This window comes from Globicephala melas, chromosome 11 (assembly GCF_963455315.2).
Source record: "Globicephala melas chromosome 11, mGloMel1.2, whole genome shotgun sequence".
Taxonomy (NCBI): domain Eukaryota; kingdom Metazoa; phylum Chordata; class Mammalia; order Artiodactyla; family Delphinidae; genus Globicephala; species Globicephala melas.
In genome coordinates, this window is record NC_083324.2 from 95515217 (window position 1) to 95531677 (window position 16461).

Consider the following 16461-nt stretch of genomic DNA (forward strand, 5'->3'; position numbering starts at 1 on the left):
ATGAATCTCTACCTAAACCCACCCTGCTCACCTGCCTTTGGGAGAGCCTCAAAAAAAAATTCAACTGCAAATGAGATGTGCAATTTTATGGTCTGTGAACAAGGAATAATATTTGAAATCCCTGAATTTAGAAACTGTTAGGTATTGTAGAACACAATGTTTCTTGCTAATACAATAAAAAAGAACATTTATATCATCTGCCAATGTGATGACTTAAGTAACATAGAGTAACTACATTTTTCCCCACAATATTATTACAATGAGCACAAATTCTCATCCTATAAGTAAATATCAAACACATTTCCACCTTTTTCATCCTATAAGTAAGTATCCAATACACTCCTACCTTGTAGATGCTTTAAAAAAAAAAGTAATGGTAAGTAATGGCAGAATACCAATGCTACTTTACTTACCCAAATTATTTCATAGAAATGTAAAATTGTTGGATAGATAGCGATTTAAATTATGAAGGAAATGTCTAGGAGAGGGATTTTCTAACAACAAACTTTGGAATAAAAAGACTTCAAATTTGTGATGGATTGAGCCCCTTAGTAGAGGAAAAATGTGATTGAAATGAATACACACTGATCTTTAGGAACAAGCAAAATAAGGAACTACTGAGGGGTCTGATTTTAAGATCACTTGGAGGGTACCCTCAAATCCCTCCCGAACACTCCAGTGTTAAAGCATTCTTAGAAGCTTATTTGTCTAAAGGTTCCCCAGAGAAATGGCAGTGTGCTACAGAGCTGACACTGTACGTTGGTATCAGTCATTTTTACCAGGTGTGAATGAGAAAAAACACAATGAAAGTCTCAGTCCTTCCTGCTTCCCCGCCAGGTCTCTTCCACACGCTCTGCCTCTGCTCTTCCCTTCTAAAGAAAGTCACCTAGGCTCTGCTCAAGACCTTCTTTCCATTCCTATTGCCTTTAATTTGTAGGTAGACGCTTAGCAAAAGCATTCAATCCCCTGTTTTGTAAATTTCAGGAGGAATAACTTACCTGTGATGATTTTTGGCCACACGTCCTCTGCTCCATCTTGCCCGGAACTCAGACTGCTTCTCTGATCCCAGCTCATCCACTTCGCTCACTGCCAGCCATGGCCTGGCCTGATGATGATTAGCCTGATGAGGAAGGGAAATTCAGAATTATAGCACTTGAAAAGGGAGAGCAACAGAGAACCGACAACTAATTAGAATTTCAAAAGACAGAGGAATTGACTTAGGTTCTAAACATAACAAGGGCTTGAGGGCTGGGTAGGTCGAAAGGGTGTATTTAATAATCTGAATATATAACATAGTGGCACTGAAAGTAGTGAATGACTGAATTCTAAATGACAGTAAAATGAAACATGGGACAGATGTGAGAAGGAGCCATGGAAAGGCTTTAGATAAGAAGAAATAAATGATTATGGAAGTGCATAGTAAAACAGTTCAAATGATGGTGAGTGATTTAATTGCACTTGGGAAGTTTTTTCCTTTTAATCTCTAATTTTCAGAGGTTATTTCAAGTGTTCTTTCCATCCTTGCTTCCCTCACCCAAAATCCTAGGGGAGAGCGTTTGATTGACCACGCTTAGGCCACTTGCCAGCTCCTTGGCTTTGTCACAGGTAGGGGAAGTAGGTTCTGTCAGCTCTTCCTGGCTTCTGTCATTGGAGACAGGAATCTGGAGTTACTGAACCATCAAGACTATACACACTGGGAACTAGGAAATTGTGATGCTATTAGGGAGGGGAAATGGATGCACGACAGCAAAACAAATCAACCAGACACACATCTGATAAATGTTCCATACAGTTCCTCAGTCTTGGACTATTTCCTGATCATATCCTATTGTTCATAACATCAGTACAATTAAAAAATGGAAGTGGTATATGTGTGATTAGTTGGATATAAAATTTATACAATATTTTGCTTAGGAGTTATATATATGTATAAAATCCCAAAATACTTTATGTATGTCTCCATTTCCTCTTCCTCATTTACTGAAAACATATTGCTCAAACATCTATTTCCCAAGCACTGTGTTAGATACAGGAGATGCAAAAGTGAACACAACAGACATGGTCGTTCTCTGTGTCATGAAGCATGTTACACCAGCAAAGTCACACTGAGGGCAACTCTTGAGATTTTAGTTGATTAATCCAGATTAAACAGGCACTCTCAAAAAAGCAATGTTTTCTCATTCAAGATTTTTACATCAATTTCATAAATAACATTTCTCAGATTGAATGACTCTAGAAGTATGGGTAAATCAGGAAAAAATGTGTGTGTGTGTGTGTGTGTGTGTGTACGTGTACCATATGAACATAACTGTGATCTCAGTTTAGTTGATTAAACTGTGTTCAGCCTAGGACTGAGCATGTCTGAGGATTTGTTGTTTAAAGTGGCCTAAAATGAACATAACTTTTTAGTGAAAAAAGCCTATAAAAATTTAGGTTTCCTGATGCTTCAGTGATGTGGTCAGTATTTTAGCAGCTGCACAGAAATTTTTTTTTTTTTTTTAAAACCTAGTTCCCTTTAAATATTGGGTGACATTTACAAAAATACTTCCTGGCCATCAGAATAAGTTACACTGATGCAGTGAAATTCCATATTCAATTTAAACTTTGCTAAGCTCTCTTTACCTGCAGTCTGACTGGTTCATTTGTTGCATTTCCATTTTGAAAAAAGACTAAGAATGTTCCTGGCAAAGGACTAATTCTAAGGAAAGAGACAGACACATGATCTTGATCTCATTCGAAGACTCAGGGCCAGAGAAGAAAACTAGTTTTGAGTACAGTCTAGTGTTTGCCAATCATATTGTCCCATGGTGTAATCCTCAGGCCTTTATTCCTGGGTCTTGGGGAGAGGGGTTTGGAATGAAAACTGGGATCTCTGTCAGTCGCTGGGGACCTAGGAGCTCTACCTGCTAACCTGTGTGACATGGAGGGAAGCCATGTGGGTAGAGATGACGTGCATCCCTCCAGTTGGCATGGCCAATGGAACGTGGGATGGACAGAGGCGTGAGTTCAAGGTTTGATCAGAACCTGAGAAGATTTTGGATAGAACTTGGGATAACCTATAATGGGTACCAGCAGGAATCAGTATTGGAAGTGACAGTGGTCACCTGAGGTGGCCCCAGCAGCAGCCGTGGGATTCACAGGAAGTGCTTTCCCTGCTGCTCTGTGGGGTGGAGGTGCCGCCACTGATTTCATGATGGATGTGGTCTGAAGACCATCAGTGTAGAAACCTTGACAGCAGGCAGCAAAGCGGAAGCCTCAGCCTTAGAGAAAGAAAATGGCAGATGTTCCAAAAGAAGCTGAGAGGAATGAGTTTCAGCATCTGTGATCAAAGGACTTAGATTCTCTCCAAAGAAATGAGGGGTGGTTTGAATTAAGGGTAGCAGATCATAATAGTTGTGCCTGAGCTAGAGAAATCCTAAATTAGGGTTGTAATCGTGACCCTAAATGTCTTCAGATTGGTGTGGCCATTAGAAATACACAGGCACAAACATTTATAATAAAAATGACATGTAAGGGTACATGTTAAGTGCATAATTCAAATTGTCAGAGAATTGTTTTTCCCCCTAGTGCACATAGCCTAGATTATTTCAGTAGTGATATTGTATAAAACTGTTTATATTGTTCTCATTTGCCCCTTAAGATGGAAAAAGGGTGTTATATGAAATATATAGTACATTTAAAAATATTTTTTGATTTGGGACATTTCAAGTATTATTAAGAAAAAGAAATACATAGGAAAATCATTTGCTTTAGGTTTATGAACTGACCTGGATTTGTGTTTTAAGATACCGTTTGGCTCCTAAGTGATTTGAACCTCTTTCATTGACTTGGAAGCCTAAAAATATACACTCAGGAAAGCGTCCTTCCTACAGAAATATTTTATGTAGATACAAGATGGGTGAAATATTTGGTCAGTTTATACAAATCAATTTAAGTTTACTGTCGTACCCCACCCCCTCCTTTTTTTTCCCCCAAATGGAGTACCAGAGTTCTAGAATAATATTTGTCCCATTGGGAAAGGAGCATTTTAATCAAATATTTGAGTTTTGGGAATTTCAACAGCATAAGAAAAGTTTAATTAGTTTTCTTCTCAGAAGGAACTGCCCACCTCCAGGTAATCACACAGATTTGCCCAGGAAATCAGCAGAATGTCTATTGATGTTGTCTTTTCCTGTTTCTGTTAATGCTAAAATTGAAACCATGGGTAACAGTTTACCAGCTGTTGAGCGCAGTCATTTTTCTTTTTCTTTTTTTTAAAATATTTATTTATTTATTTATTTTGGCTGCCCTGGGTGTTAGTTGCGGCACGTGGGATCTTCCTTGCAGCATGTGGGCTTCTTAGTTGAGGCATGCATGCGGGATCCAGTTCCCCAACCAGGGATTGAACCCGGGCCCCCTGCATTGGGAGCACGGAGTCTTACCCACTGGACCACCAGGGAAGTCCCGAGCGCAGTCATTTTTCTATCTTCTCTTCAAATTTTTGTGAAACCCCCAATGTATGACTCTTTGTAAAATAATATTTTATAAAATCTGTCATAAGTCGTTGGTTGGGGAAAGAATTTTTATAAGAATTATTTTAATATTCAGAGATACTACTTTATGATTCCAGTTCATTGATGATAGATTCATACATTGAAACCACTGGATTTGTTTATGTGCCAGTAAAATTTATGTACCTTCAAAATAAAAATGTGAGCACAGGAATCTGTATAGTGGTAAAAAGTGTGGTTAAGAATCTTAGAATCATAGAAATGCTAGAAGTAGAGATCATATAGCTGATATTACAGAAGTCCAATGAGTCTCCTAATATAAACAGCTACACAGTAAAAGAACTGAGAGAAAGACTTGTTTTCTGATACATTAGTGATGCAATCAGTCTCTTAGCAGTTGGACAGGTTACTAAATTGTTTACCTATACCTCCTAAATATTTGGTGAAATTTTCATTTTTTTCCACATCTTTATTGGAGTGTAATTGCTTTACATTGTTGTGTTAGTTTCTGCTGTATAACAAAGTGAATCAGCTATACATATACTTATATCCCCATATCCCCTCCCTCTTGCGTCTCCCTCCCACCCTGCCTATCCCACCCTTCTAGGTGGGTGAAATTTTCTAAAAGATTTTTTTTTTTTGCTTCCAGAATAAGTTGCACTATATCAATGAAATTCTGCATAATTTCAAAGTTTACAAGGCCACCACGTTGACTGGAGTTCAATAGTTGCATTTCCATTTTAAGAACAATTTTACTAGAAAAGTTTCTTATGATCTTAAATAAGCTTTTCATGACCTTATACATGTTTTTAGCATATGTTCATTAGTCCTTAATCTCCAAAAAATTCCATTTAGAGTTTCTTTCAAATATTTTTTGTTTTCTATTAAAGAGATTTAATAGAAAATAAGATTTTCCTCATCAGATTGATTGACCAAAAACCTTATAAAAAAAGACCCATGGGAAGACCTGAACCCTTTGCTTTATGAGATAGAGTTTAGTTGTCTATAAGTTACCAGATTTTTAAAGAGAAAGTATTATTAATCAATATTGTTTAAACTAAATCTAATAATCCAATATATTGATTGCTTTCATACTGAAGTGTGCTACAGTGTGCTGAAAATATTACTACCTGAATGAACCCTTAAGTACAATACATGAGTATAAGTAATCATAGATGCAGGGGGGAAGACATAGTTATTAAATGAATGAGGGCACAATCAGAAATATTAGGGGGTGACTGATGTCTAATATCAGGTCCTTCCTAATTGAAAGGCAGTATTCTAAACTGTATACATAAATTTGTGGACAAGTAGGACAATGGTGCCTGGCTTCAACTAGAAAGAAAAAAACACACCTACTTTGGTATTGCTTTTGTAGGACTTTTAAATATGCATAAAAAACAATATATTTATACTTAACCTTTGAATTATCATTATTACTTAAGTAATGGAAAGATCTTCCTGTTTAGAAGTTAGGTGCTTAGGGACCCGCTTTAACTCCAAGGATTTGAGGTCCGGAGGAACACATGATGCATTAATGCCTTGGGGTGCGTCAGATGAGCCCTGCAGCAATTATGCACTCCACAGCACTCCAGTGGTTTGAAAGTTAAAATGCCTGGTAATTTACCATGAGGGAGGGCCTTAGGGGAAGAAAGAATATGGCTCAATTAATTAGTACTTGTTAGCAAACTTCGACTATTACCCTATTTAGGTTTTCAAATCACTGATATCTCAAATACCCACAAGATTTGGAAAAGAAGTAAGAATAAGCAGTGGAGAAAGCTAATTTGTCCAACAGAGCACCAGTTTTTGAATATAGTGTGAGCAGTGGAGCCATTTTCACAGGTTAGCCTTTCTATAAAGAAGAAAACGGAACTGGTATCCATTTGCTCTTTTTAACTCTGTGGTTAAAACCTCATGCCTTTCCGTTTGAGTTTCTGGGTAAGGTGAATACTCTTGATGACTACCTAGGGATTTCTATGAAAATCTAATAGAAATAAATTAATTTTGAGAGTTATCTGGAGCTTTATGATGGGTGTTGGTTTTCTATTTAATCACTATATCTCCTAAGTGGCTATTGTAGGTATTTACAAAAATTAATGATTCTTAAAGATTATCTGGTTGTTTTCAGGGTATTATTCAAATACTTTGCAAATTATTGTCTTTGTTCTAAAGGCTTTTCAGTCAAATCTCTCATGCATTCATGGTATGGAAACATTGCCTTCAAATAATATTTACACAAAATATAATTATTTTCAATACTTTTAGCTCATGTTCCCCCTTATTTCTGTTCTAATTGCTTTGACTAAGATTTCTAAGACAATATTGGGTAATAATATTGATAGTGGACATCTAAGTCATAGTTAGAGTTTCCATCATTAGGTTTTTTTTTTTTTTTGGTTTGTTTGGGTTTTGTTGTAGTTTTGTTTTGATACTTAGTATAATAAATTTTGGTTTAAGGTAATTGTCATATTAAAAAGTAGCCTTGTATCTTTTGTTGCCATTAATTTAAAAAATGTTTGTAAATCAATCTTATAAAAATAGTATTTGAGTGGATTTAGTAAGATAGAGCATGTTTGAGTTTGACATAATTCCCACTAACTTGCTGTTTATTACAACCTCTTGATTTCCACATTTCTGTTTCATACACATATATAAAGTGCCTGAACATTTAAACCTGAGACCTTGGTATTAGATTTTCAAAGTGGGGAAAGCAGAAAGTTTTCCCAAATTTATTTATAAAGTTCATGGGAATCAAATTTAATTATAGATCTCTAGGCTTCATGCCTTTAAAAGGAATAATGTTCAGGAGAATATCCTAGTTTGTAAAATTTTCGTGCACGGCTGTAATCGTAGAATGTAACCTGTTTAGTTATTTAGTTTACATGCAGGCCTTGTGTTTATTTAACTTACAGAATATTATAAAAAACATGATGATTGGTGATAAAAAGCTGAGTTGAAGCAGGTGGAGTCACAGGAAGAGGACAAGAATGGAACCAATAAACCAATCCAAAAAGGCATTCAGAGCTTCTCTCTCTGGAGCTAATGGGGCTGATTTGAAAGGAAGTGGTTGCCTCGTTGAGTAAAGATGCTTCCCATGATTCACACTAACCTTCCTCTGGTGGGCAATTTCATTCTCACTATTATAGCCCCCAAGGAACTGCATGGGTGCACACTGGAGGATTTCCTGACCAAAGTTCACGTACGGTGTAATTTAAGTAAAAGCCCTGATTACATTCCATGCTGCTCTGAGTTAAAGGGTAGGAAAACCTGATATCTGTGGAAGGGCAGAGGCAAGTACATGTGCCTTCCTCCCCCAGTCAGTAAAAATAGCCCAAGAAATGCACTAACTGAGGCTGATTCTAAACATTGAACAGCTAATTCTAGGAAGTTAGAAACAAAAGTAGAGTATTGAGAGTATAAAGACCAATTTACTGATTTATTAATTTATGTATCATGCCCAATTGCTTCAATGTAGAACCATAGATATATGTATATATGCAATTGTCAGATTATTCATCTGAATGTAACAGGCAGTTAATTGTCGGCCATATTAAAACCTGTTGTATGTATGTTGCTAAATGCCCTACTTTGAATTTCTCAGTGGGTCTGTTAATTTTCCTGTGAGATGATTTTAGATATATCCAAAAGCATATTCTGAATGATTAGGGCACTTTTAGGAATTTATCCTATTAGTAACCTACCTTCTGGTAATATATACCCTCTCCTAAAACCATCTCACTTTATTAAATCTTGACCTATCCAACGAAACACAAGCAAAGGAACTATTGTTAAGATGAAGTCTGTAGTTTCCAAACTGCTCATAGGTTCCACGTGCTTTCCCATCTTAAACTCTGCCTACTATATTCAGGTTATTGGCCCATCAAGGCAAGATACAACAATAGAAGGGAAGAATTATTTTAATATTTAATAATAGTAGGTTCTTATTTGATTCATAAGCTGATTTATGTTACAGCAAGAAATTGGCAAAATAGTAATGTTATAAATAATAAATTATAAATATTACATTACCACTTCACTATCTCAGTAGTGCTGAGAACATCGTGATTTAATCCTGCATGTCATTCCTAGTTTGAAACAAAGGTATATGCAAGAGATGCAGTCCCACCCCTCCCTGGGATGCCAAATCATCTTTATCTGGCTCCTTTTTTCCCCCACGTCATGTAGTACCATCTCATAAACTGTAAAATATACATATTTGTTTGCTTTTATTCTTCCACTCACAGAATGTAAGCTCTGTGAGGGGAGGGATTTTTGAATGTTTGTTTTGCTGATATATTCACATAATAAGCACTCAGTAAATACACCTTAAATAATTGAATGGATCTGAAACATCATATCCGCATAAAGTGACCCTGTACGACTTAATAATAATTTGAGCAAAAACATCAGTTAAAAACTCAACTCTGGGACCACTGAGGAAGTTTGGATTCCATTATTTACTTTATTATATTGTAACTTTGGGAGGCATAGAATAATTGGGGAGCATCCACTAACAAAACATGCTTCCCATGTCTTTATGCTTTTGTGTCTTTTTTCCTTTGCCTGTGCCTCTCCTTCCATTAAAAATTCCTTGCCCCTTTATTTCTGATATGGCTAATTCCTAATCACATTTTAAACTTACTTCAGTTGATATATTTCTCCAGGAAATCCCCAGTATAGGCTAGATGCTCCTACCACACACTCAAACAGACCTCTGTCCCTTACACGATATTAAATCACACTGGATTGAACATTAGCTTCCCTGTCCTGTCAGTGCACTGTGCTCTGAAGGCAGAGCCACTGTTTTCTGTTTGGTCTTAAAATCCAGACATAGTGTTTGGTTCCTAGAAGGACTCAATGAAACAACAAAGGGAAGGGGGTCTTGAAGGAAAAGAGAGAGGGGATGGGGAACAGAAAGGACAAGAGGAATAAAGTGTGATAAAAAGGTGATAAGTTTTGGCTCATTTTAATCAAGAAACAACATCTAGACCATGGAAGGATTTGGGTATTACAAAAAGTTTCCAAAAAAGGTTTATCTAACGAATGAATCCAGATAATAGTATGAGTACCTCTGTGTGCCAGGCACAATTCTAGGCACAGAGATTATGTTTTTACCCTCATGGAGCTTGTATTTTGGAGTCAGAGACAGACGACAGCAAGTATAATAATGCATATGTAAAACGATACACAAGGAACTGTAAAATGTAGTATAAAATACAAATACATTGTAAAAATATATGAATCCTCTAAATACATAATGTTATAGAATTTGAGGATTTTTAAAGAGAATCAGTGGATTGCCTCTTTGCTCAAGATCCCTTATAATTCTTTACTTGTAAAATGCTATTTGCCATATCCCAGAATGCAAAGTAGAAAATAAATCACTCCAGGAGTGGCGTTTATAACTTACATGTGTGTCTCAACCCACACTGAATGTAGAAGGCACACTTTGCATAGATTTTGAAACCGTATGGAGACCTTGAAGGGGCCCATCTTCCAGCTGAGTGGGGAAGCCTCAAGCCCTGAGGGGAGGTAGCGTCTGGAAGGCTCCCGGTGTGCAGGCCTCCTCTCACTCAGCTGGGCAAGACCCTCATTTCTCAACTGACAACAGGGATGAAAATGGTCTGAGAACCTACAAGCCAGATCAGCTTCTCCAGACCTGTGGTTAAAAATGACTTAACTTTGTTTATTCTCCAAGGACTTGATTCACTTGCCATTGTTTATTAATAAGTCATTTCAGTAGACAGAGGATTGGAGTTTTGTATTGGATCGGAGGAGTTTCCAGGATATGGGCACCAATAGTCGACTGATGCTGCCATGGCAATGTAGTAAGGAATACACCACTATTTTTGCTTTAGTAAAGGTGAATTATTTTGCCAGCATATGAAAGGGTATACTTAGAGTATCACAGTGCTTTGTGTTAAAGGGGGAAAAAACAACAATTACTGTGAATGGGGTAGAATTACTGTGTTATTGCAGTACATAAGACTTTGATTACACACTGCCAAGATTCATATCGGCCTAGTAGTTGTTGACAGATAAAGTAACAAAAATGAAACATTTATTTTTTCTTTATTGAGATCTCAAGGGAAATCAGATTTTCAGTTCTTACCACATTGATAGAACAGAGACTGACAGCAAAAATGTGCCGGTCCAGAAATATAAATTTTAAGCCTAGGTTCGTATCAAAATTCCATTTAGTCTTGGAGCTGCTGTTGGGATTATTTTTGATCTTAAAACAAATATATTATGGGATATCACAGTATACTTGGTATGTACAATATTAAGCCTTCCCTGTGGGCAATACTTTCAAAATTATTGTTGTTTTCAGTTGACGAAGCTTTATTTCTTTTGCAATGTTTGAGGCAACTTGAGGTATCGTCAGAGTAGGCGACATTTTACCGAATGCAAATTACTAGCAACAGACTGCTATATATTTCAGTCTGCAGGAAGTATGAAACTAGATTTGGAAAATTGGTAACAGATCTTTTTTCTCTATTACAAAGTCATATTTGATGCTACAGTTTTGTTATCGACATAAGGACAAAAGAAAGTGGGAAATGTGAAGTGAGAATTTTGGGTTTGTGTCGTTGAGATTGTTGATGTCTTGGATAAAATTTCTGGCTAAATCATTTGTACCTTTCCTTCATGTTACTTAAGTTGACATAACAAAAGAGACCTGTGAACAGGCCCCTTATACTTTCCTTCCTTCCTTCCCTCCCTCCCTCCTTCCCTCCCTTCCTCCCTCCCTCCCTTTCTTCTTTCTTTTATTCCTTCATCCCTCCCTCCTCCCTATCTCTTTCTCCTTTCTTTTTACTCAGCTAGCAATTGTGCAAATTTTGCTATAGCTTCTCATAACTACGATGTTATTAAGTTGACTGGAATTCTGGACACAATGACATGATATACTTCGTGAATTATATACAAGTGGGTAAATAGAGTCATCAGTGAACTCTAAACATCATTATAATCCAATGGTGTCCATTTCTTGAGTATATCCTAGAAACAATTTGATTAAAATTTCAAATTATTCTTCTAAAGTCTACATTTGAAAATTTCCCCATTAATTTTTTTAGCAACAGACAGATAGCATGAACTTGTTTCTTGAATTACCTTTTCTGACCTTTTGCAAGATGATAATTACAAAAAAAGGGAAGCCGGGAAGACTTGTAAAAAATTAAGCTTATAAAGTAGCTAAAATGGCCCTTCTGTGCTGGTGTCGATTTCAGAATTAACATTTTGGTTCATGTGCTTCTAATAATCACTGACCCTTACTTCATGTACTTTCCACAGGAAATGAATACAACAGAAATTACTTTGACCCACTGACGGATGAGGAAATACACCCAAGGCAGTATGGGATGGAGGTCAGCGGAGAGGGTGAGCTAGAATTAAGTATGTAATTTTTGTGTCAGAATATTCTTTTCCATTCATGAAAATGAGGTGACAAAGATCACACATGCAGTTCCATTTAGATTTTGCAGCTTACAATTTAAATGGTAAGTTTTAACCACTAACAACATGACAGGCAGCGAAGATAATTTTTGATCAAGGACAGGAAGCTGGTCAGATAGAGAAGCAGGACTTGGCTTTCATTTGATGCTGCTCTAAGCAGTTTGCTGCCATTCTAAGGCCTGTGTTATGCATACGAGGAGCATTATTACTTTACAAATGCCATCTCAGCTCTTCAAGTTTAAAGTGAGCATTCTTCAATAAAATTCATCCAACATGTGAGATTTCCATACCCAGAGACTATTGAATTCTTTCATTGAAGACATGGAACCACCATCTAAGTTCTGAACCACAGAGGTGCAGTGATATGATGGTTTCCTCTTCTCTAATGTCGATTCTAGGTGTGGTTGTAAGATAACAATTTAAAATTGCTCCTTGTGGGCCTACCACCATGCATATTTGGTAGTTTACAAAGCACTCTAGGGTTTACAGAGGTTATTGAGATAGTGACAGTGACAAATATTACTTAGAGTCATTTGCAACCCAGAAGATCATATTTCACCATGGGGCTCCAGACATTGTATCAGCCTCTCCATGGGAGGAACATGTCTGATGTATGTATGGGATGAGACATGTTTGAGGTATGTGTGTTTGTATCTGTGTTCTAATTGTATGACTGGAGTGGTCATCCAACTTGGCATAATTTATATTCGACTCTATCCAATGGTAGGACATCCACATAATGACCCTTTAAACCCTCTTCTAGAACCATGTTCTTATGATTATTATTATTATTTTTTTGGTAGTGACATGACCTTGTTGCTTTACCCTTGTAGAAGAGTACAGTAGTTCTTACATTCGCTATTATACTGCAGTGGCATATATAAAAGAATCTAAGAACACCTAAATTTGTTGTTTCTGTAGTAAAAAATATGATATATAGAGAGTAGCTAGTGCAAAACAGTCATTCATTTTGATCAGATGCTTATATATTCTATGATTTGAGAAACTATAATGGCTTATTCTGAAATGATTCTTGTGTCATAGATGTCATAATCCATTGAATATGAGATCCTTTTTAGTGGAGAAGTATCACATTACAAGTGCCCTGCAACATGCATTTTAAAATCATTGTTCCAATTATCACTGATACACAAAAGGGTTTTTTTGTTTGCTTTTTTTAGAGCAAGACAGCATATTGAACAGAATTTGAGTCTATGACCTATAAAATAACTAAATAACCATGATGATCAATAATTTCTTTGTAATTACATTGCATGTCTATAAATTAACTGATGAGAAAGTTATCATAAATATGTTCTTTTAGCACCCCTACAAGTTGATAATAGAATTCTCTACGATCGATTAACAGAGCTCTTTCATGAGAATGGGCAAGGAGGATCCCAAGGTAAGAGACCAATTATTTCCAGTCTTTTATATTAACATTAGTCGTAAATTAATTGAGATGGTTTCATGCAAATGCTAGCCTGGTTTTTCTAACTATAACCATTAATTGATGACCTATGTAAAATTTTGATGGCTGCAAATATTTAATACAGCTAAAGTTGGGGGGAGGAATTAATTATGGCCCAATTTCCTATAATTATATAGAATTTATAATCCTAAGCAGCAAAAATGATTTAACAGACTTGCTATTGCAGGATCCTACCATGTCATATGGTATGTTTGGATTCACTAGTTTATGAGGCTATATGCCATTCTTTTTAAAGACTGTTTCTTAGGTTGTAAACAAATTCTTTGAGGTGAAAAAAGACAAATAGTATAGTGTTTTCAGTCTTAGCATGAGAATTCATACTTGTGAATGTTAGGCTCCTTAGGTAAGAAATTCTTATGTGTATTAATCTAGGAACTTAAAGGTAATCCTTTAAAACCTAAATTTCAAATTCTTAGGTTAATACATATAAATTCATGCCAGAACCACACTGGAGTTTTTACCAAAACATTAAGTGCAAGTTTCTGTATATACATGATTTCAAATTCACAAGGAATAATTCTATTAAGTTTTTTTCTCAATATGTGTTTAGTTTTTCTCAATCATTTTTTCTCACTTATTCAAATAACTCCTTATGGTACTTATGAGGAGAAGGCACTGATTATAGTTGTCTTCTAATAGTTATGGTTATTATTTCCATTGAATTTATGCTTAGACTTCACCATTTGCTATGTGACCTTGGGCCAATTTCTTAACCTTTCCTTGCTATTTCTGCCAAATGGACATATAATACCTGCCACAATGGAGTTAATTATGGGGATTAAATTATTAATTATTACATCAGCAGAGATGATAAGCACATACATAGAATGATGAAGATACTGACGATTGATGCTGATGATAAAAATATTAATTAAGCATTTCTTGAGTGCCTACTGGGTACCTGGCACAGTCCTAAGCACTGTTCTAAATAAGGTAAATATTAACTTATTTAAACATCATAGCAGCCCTAAAGATTAGGTCTCATTTTTGATCCCCATTTACAGAATAGTACCCCCTAAAAATTTTATTTCCACCTAGATTCACCACCCCTTTAGTTCTTTGCTATTAGTTTGTGTAGCCAATTTTTTATTTCTTTTTGTCTTTATGAACGAAGCAAATTTGTTTCTCAAGCCAGCTTGAGCCCTCATTCTGATGGATCCTAATTCAGATGATGTATTAGGCAGGATTCTCCAGAGAAGCAGAATCCAATAAAACCAACAGAAAGAGAGAGAGATCTATTTTAAAATTTGGTTCTCATCTTTGTGGGAGCTGGCAACTCTGAAGTCCTTAGGGCAGACTGGCAGGCTGATTCAGGGAAGAGTAATATGAAGTTCAGGAAGGAGCTGAATTTTGCAGGGCAACAGGATGGAAACTCAGGTAAGCGTTAATGTTGCACTCTTGAGACTGAAGGTCACAGGGCAAGCCAGTAGGCCAAGAACTCAGACTGGATTTTCTCTGTTGCAGTCTTGAGACCAAATTCCTTCTGTTTGGGGAAACAGTCTTTGCTCTTAAGGTTTTCAACTGATTGGATGAGGCCCACCCACATTATGAAGAGTAATCTGCTTTTCTTGAAGTCTACTGATTTAAATGATAATCACAATATTACCTTCATGGCAACATCTAGATGGTTTTTAACCAAATAACTGGACACCATTGCCAGCCAAGCTGATATATAAACTTAAGCATCACAAATGGTTATTTTAAATCAGTCAGGCCTCTGTATTTTTAGTATAATGTCTGAGTCAGCAAATATACATTGAATACCTTTTTTGTGTGTGCTAGACATTGAGTAAGGCACTTGTGTACCTAACATGTCCCTTCCATATGACAACTCGTTGCAGCTTGGAGCCCTTGAAACCACCAGTTTGCACAGGTAGCATTTACAGGTAGCATCTAATAGGTCTTCCAGTATCATTTATGAGCTCACAGAGTTTTATGGCATTTATAGAATAGTCAGGAACTTCACCATGCATTTCATAGAGGAGGATATAACCGAGACTTAGAAAGTTTACAGACGTATACAAGGCAATACAGTGTACAGTGAGCAAAGAAGGAAGACCAGCAGTTCTCTGTATACTGCACCCTGCATCTCCCTCCACAAAAGAGGCTCCCTTCCATTGGTTAAAAATGTCAAGTTTCTTGTTAAAATCCTAACATTGAAGGCATGGAAAATTCCATATTTTACCTGCCAGTATTTTTTTAGAGACTGGAAGAGAGAGGATTACTTTATATTTACAGCATGCATCTAGCTAGGTGAGTAGATACATTTTGTAGATGATACTGATTTCAGATGCTAGAGAGAGAAGTGAAGTACACTACCATTTATGTAAGTGCTGGCATTTCTATGCAAATAAACAAGGCAGGCCAAATAAAGTCCCTCTGTGTGTACAGAGCTCAGGAACTGTTCTCGGGGATCCTAACTCGGGAAATGAACCCAAGAGCTCTGGCTTCTCCTAAAACCATTCATCTCCCAAGCTGGTTTCAGCAAAACAGCAAGTACATGGTAAGATGTTGAAGTAAACAGCATGTAATACCAATGCACGGAAAAGCACAGTATCTACACTTCAAGATGTATTTGGTAAGAGGGAAAAAGACATTAAAGCACAGCTGTACGCTGCTCACTTTGGGAATATGGCAGGATGGACAAAGTTTGTTGACAGGTAGTTAGTTTTTAATCTTAAAACCTGGGCTTTACTGATTTCCCAGCACATTAAGCATAAATAGTTTGCTAAATTGTTGATGATGAAAAAATGAAACTTGATCCTGTGTAAGAAAAAAGGTGGTTAAATTACTGTGTGTTTAGTGACACACGTTATGTTAAAGTGACAAAGAGCGAGTGGAATTCATGTGATCTTCTTGGGGTAAACAGATGAGAGCATCGTGGAGGAGACTTTGGGTTCTGAAGAGCTGGTGAGTTCTGGTAAGATTCTTGGACTCTACAAAGAGGACGGTGAAGCCACCTCTGCTTACAGCGAGGAGACTGAAAGATACGCCCAGAAAGACATAATTCTGCCTGGAAGT

At 36.6% G+C, this 16461-nt stretch overlaps 1 protein-coding gene across 1 annotated transcript in view; it reads left to right on the forward strand.

The window, feature by feature from the left end:
• Nucleotides 1-16461, forward strand: part of LOC115866007 (uncharacterized) — a gene marked incomplete at its 5' end in the record, with an annotated part of 195538 nt that overhangs the window by 3701 nt on the left and 175376 nt on the right. The window contains 1 exon segment of the mRNA XM_060307858.1: nucleotides 11787-11873. Coding sequence (XP_060163841.1) covers nucleotides 11787-11873 — 87 coding nt within the window.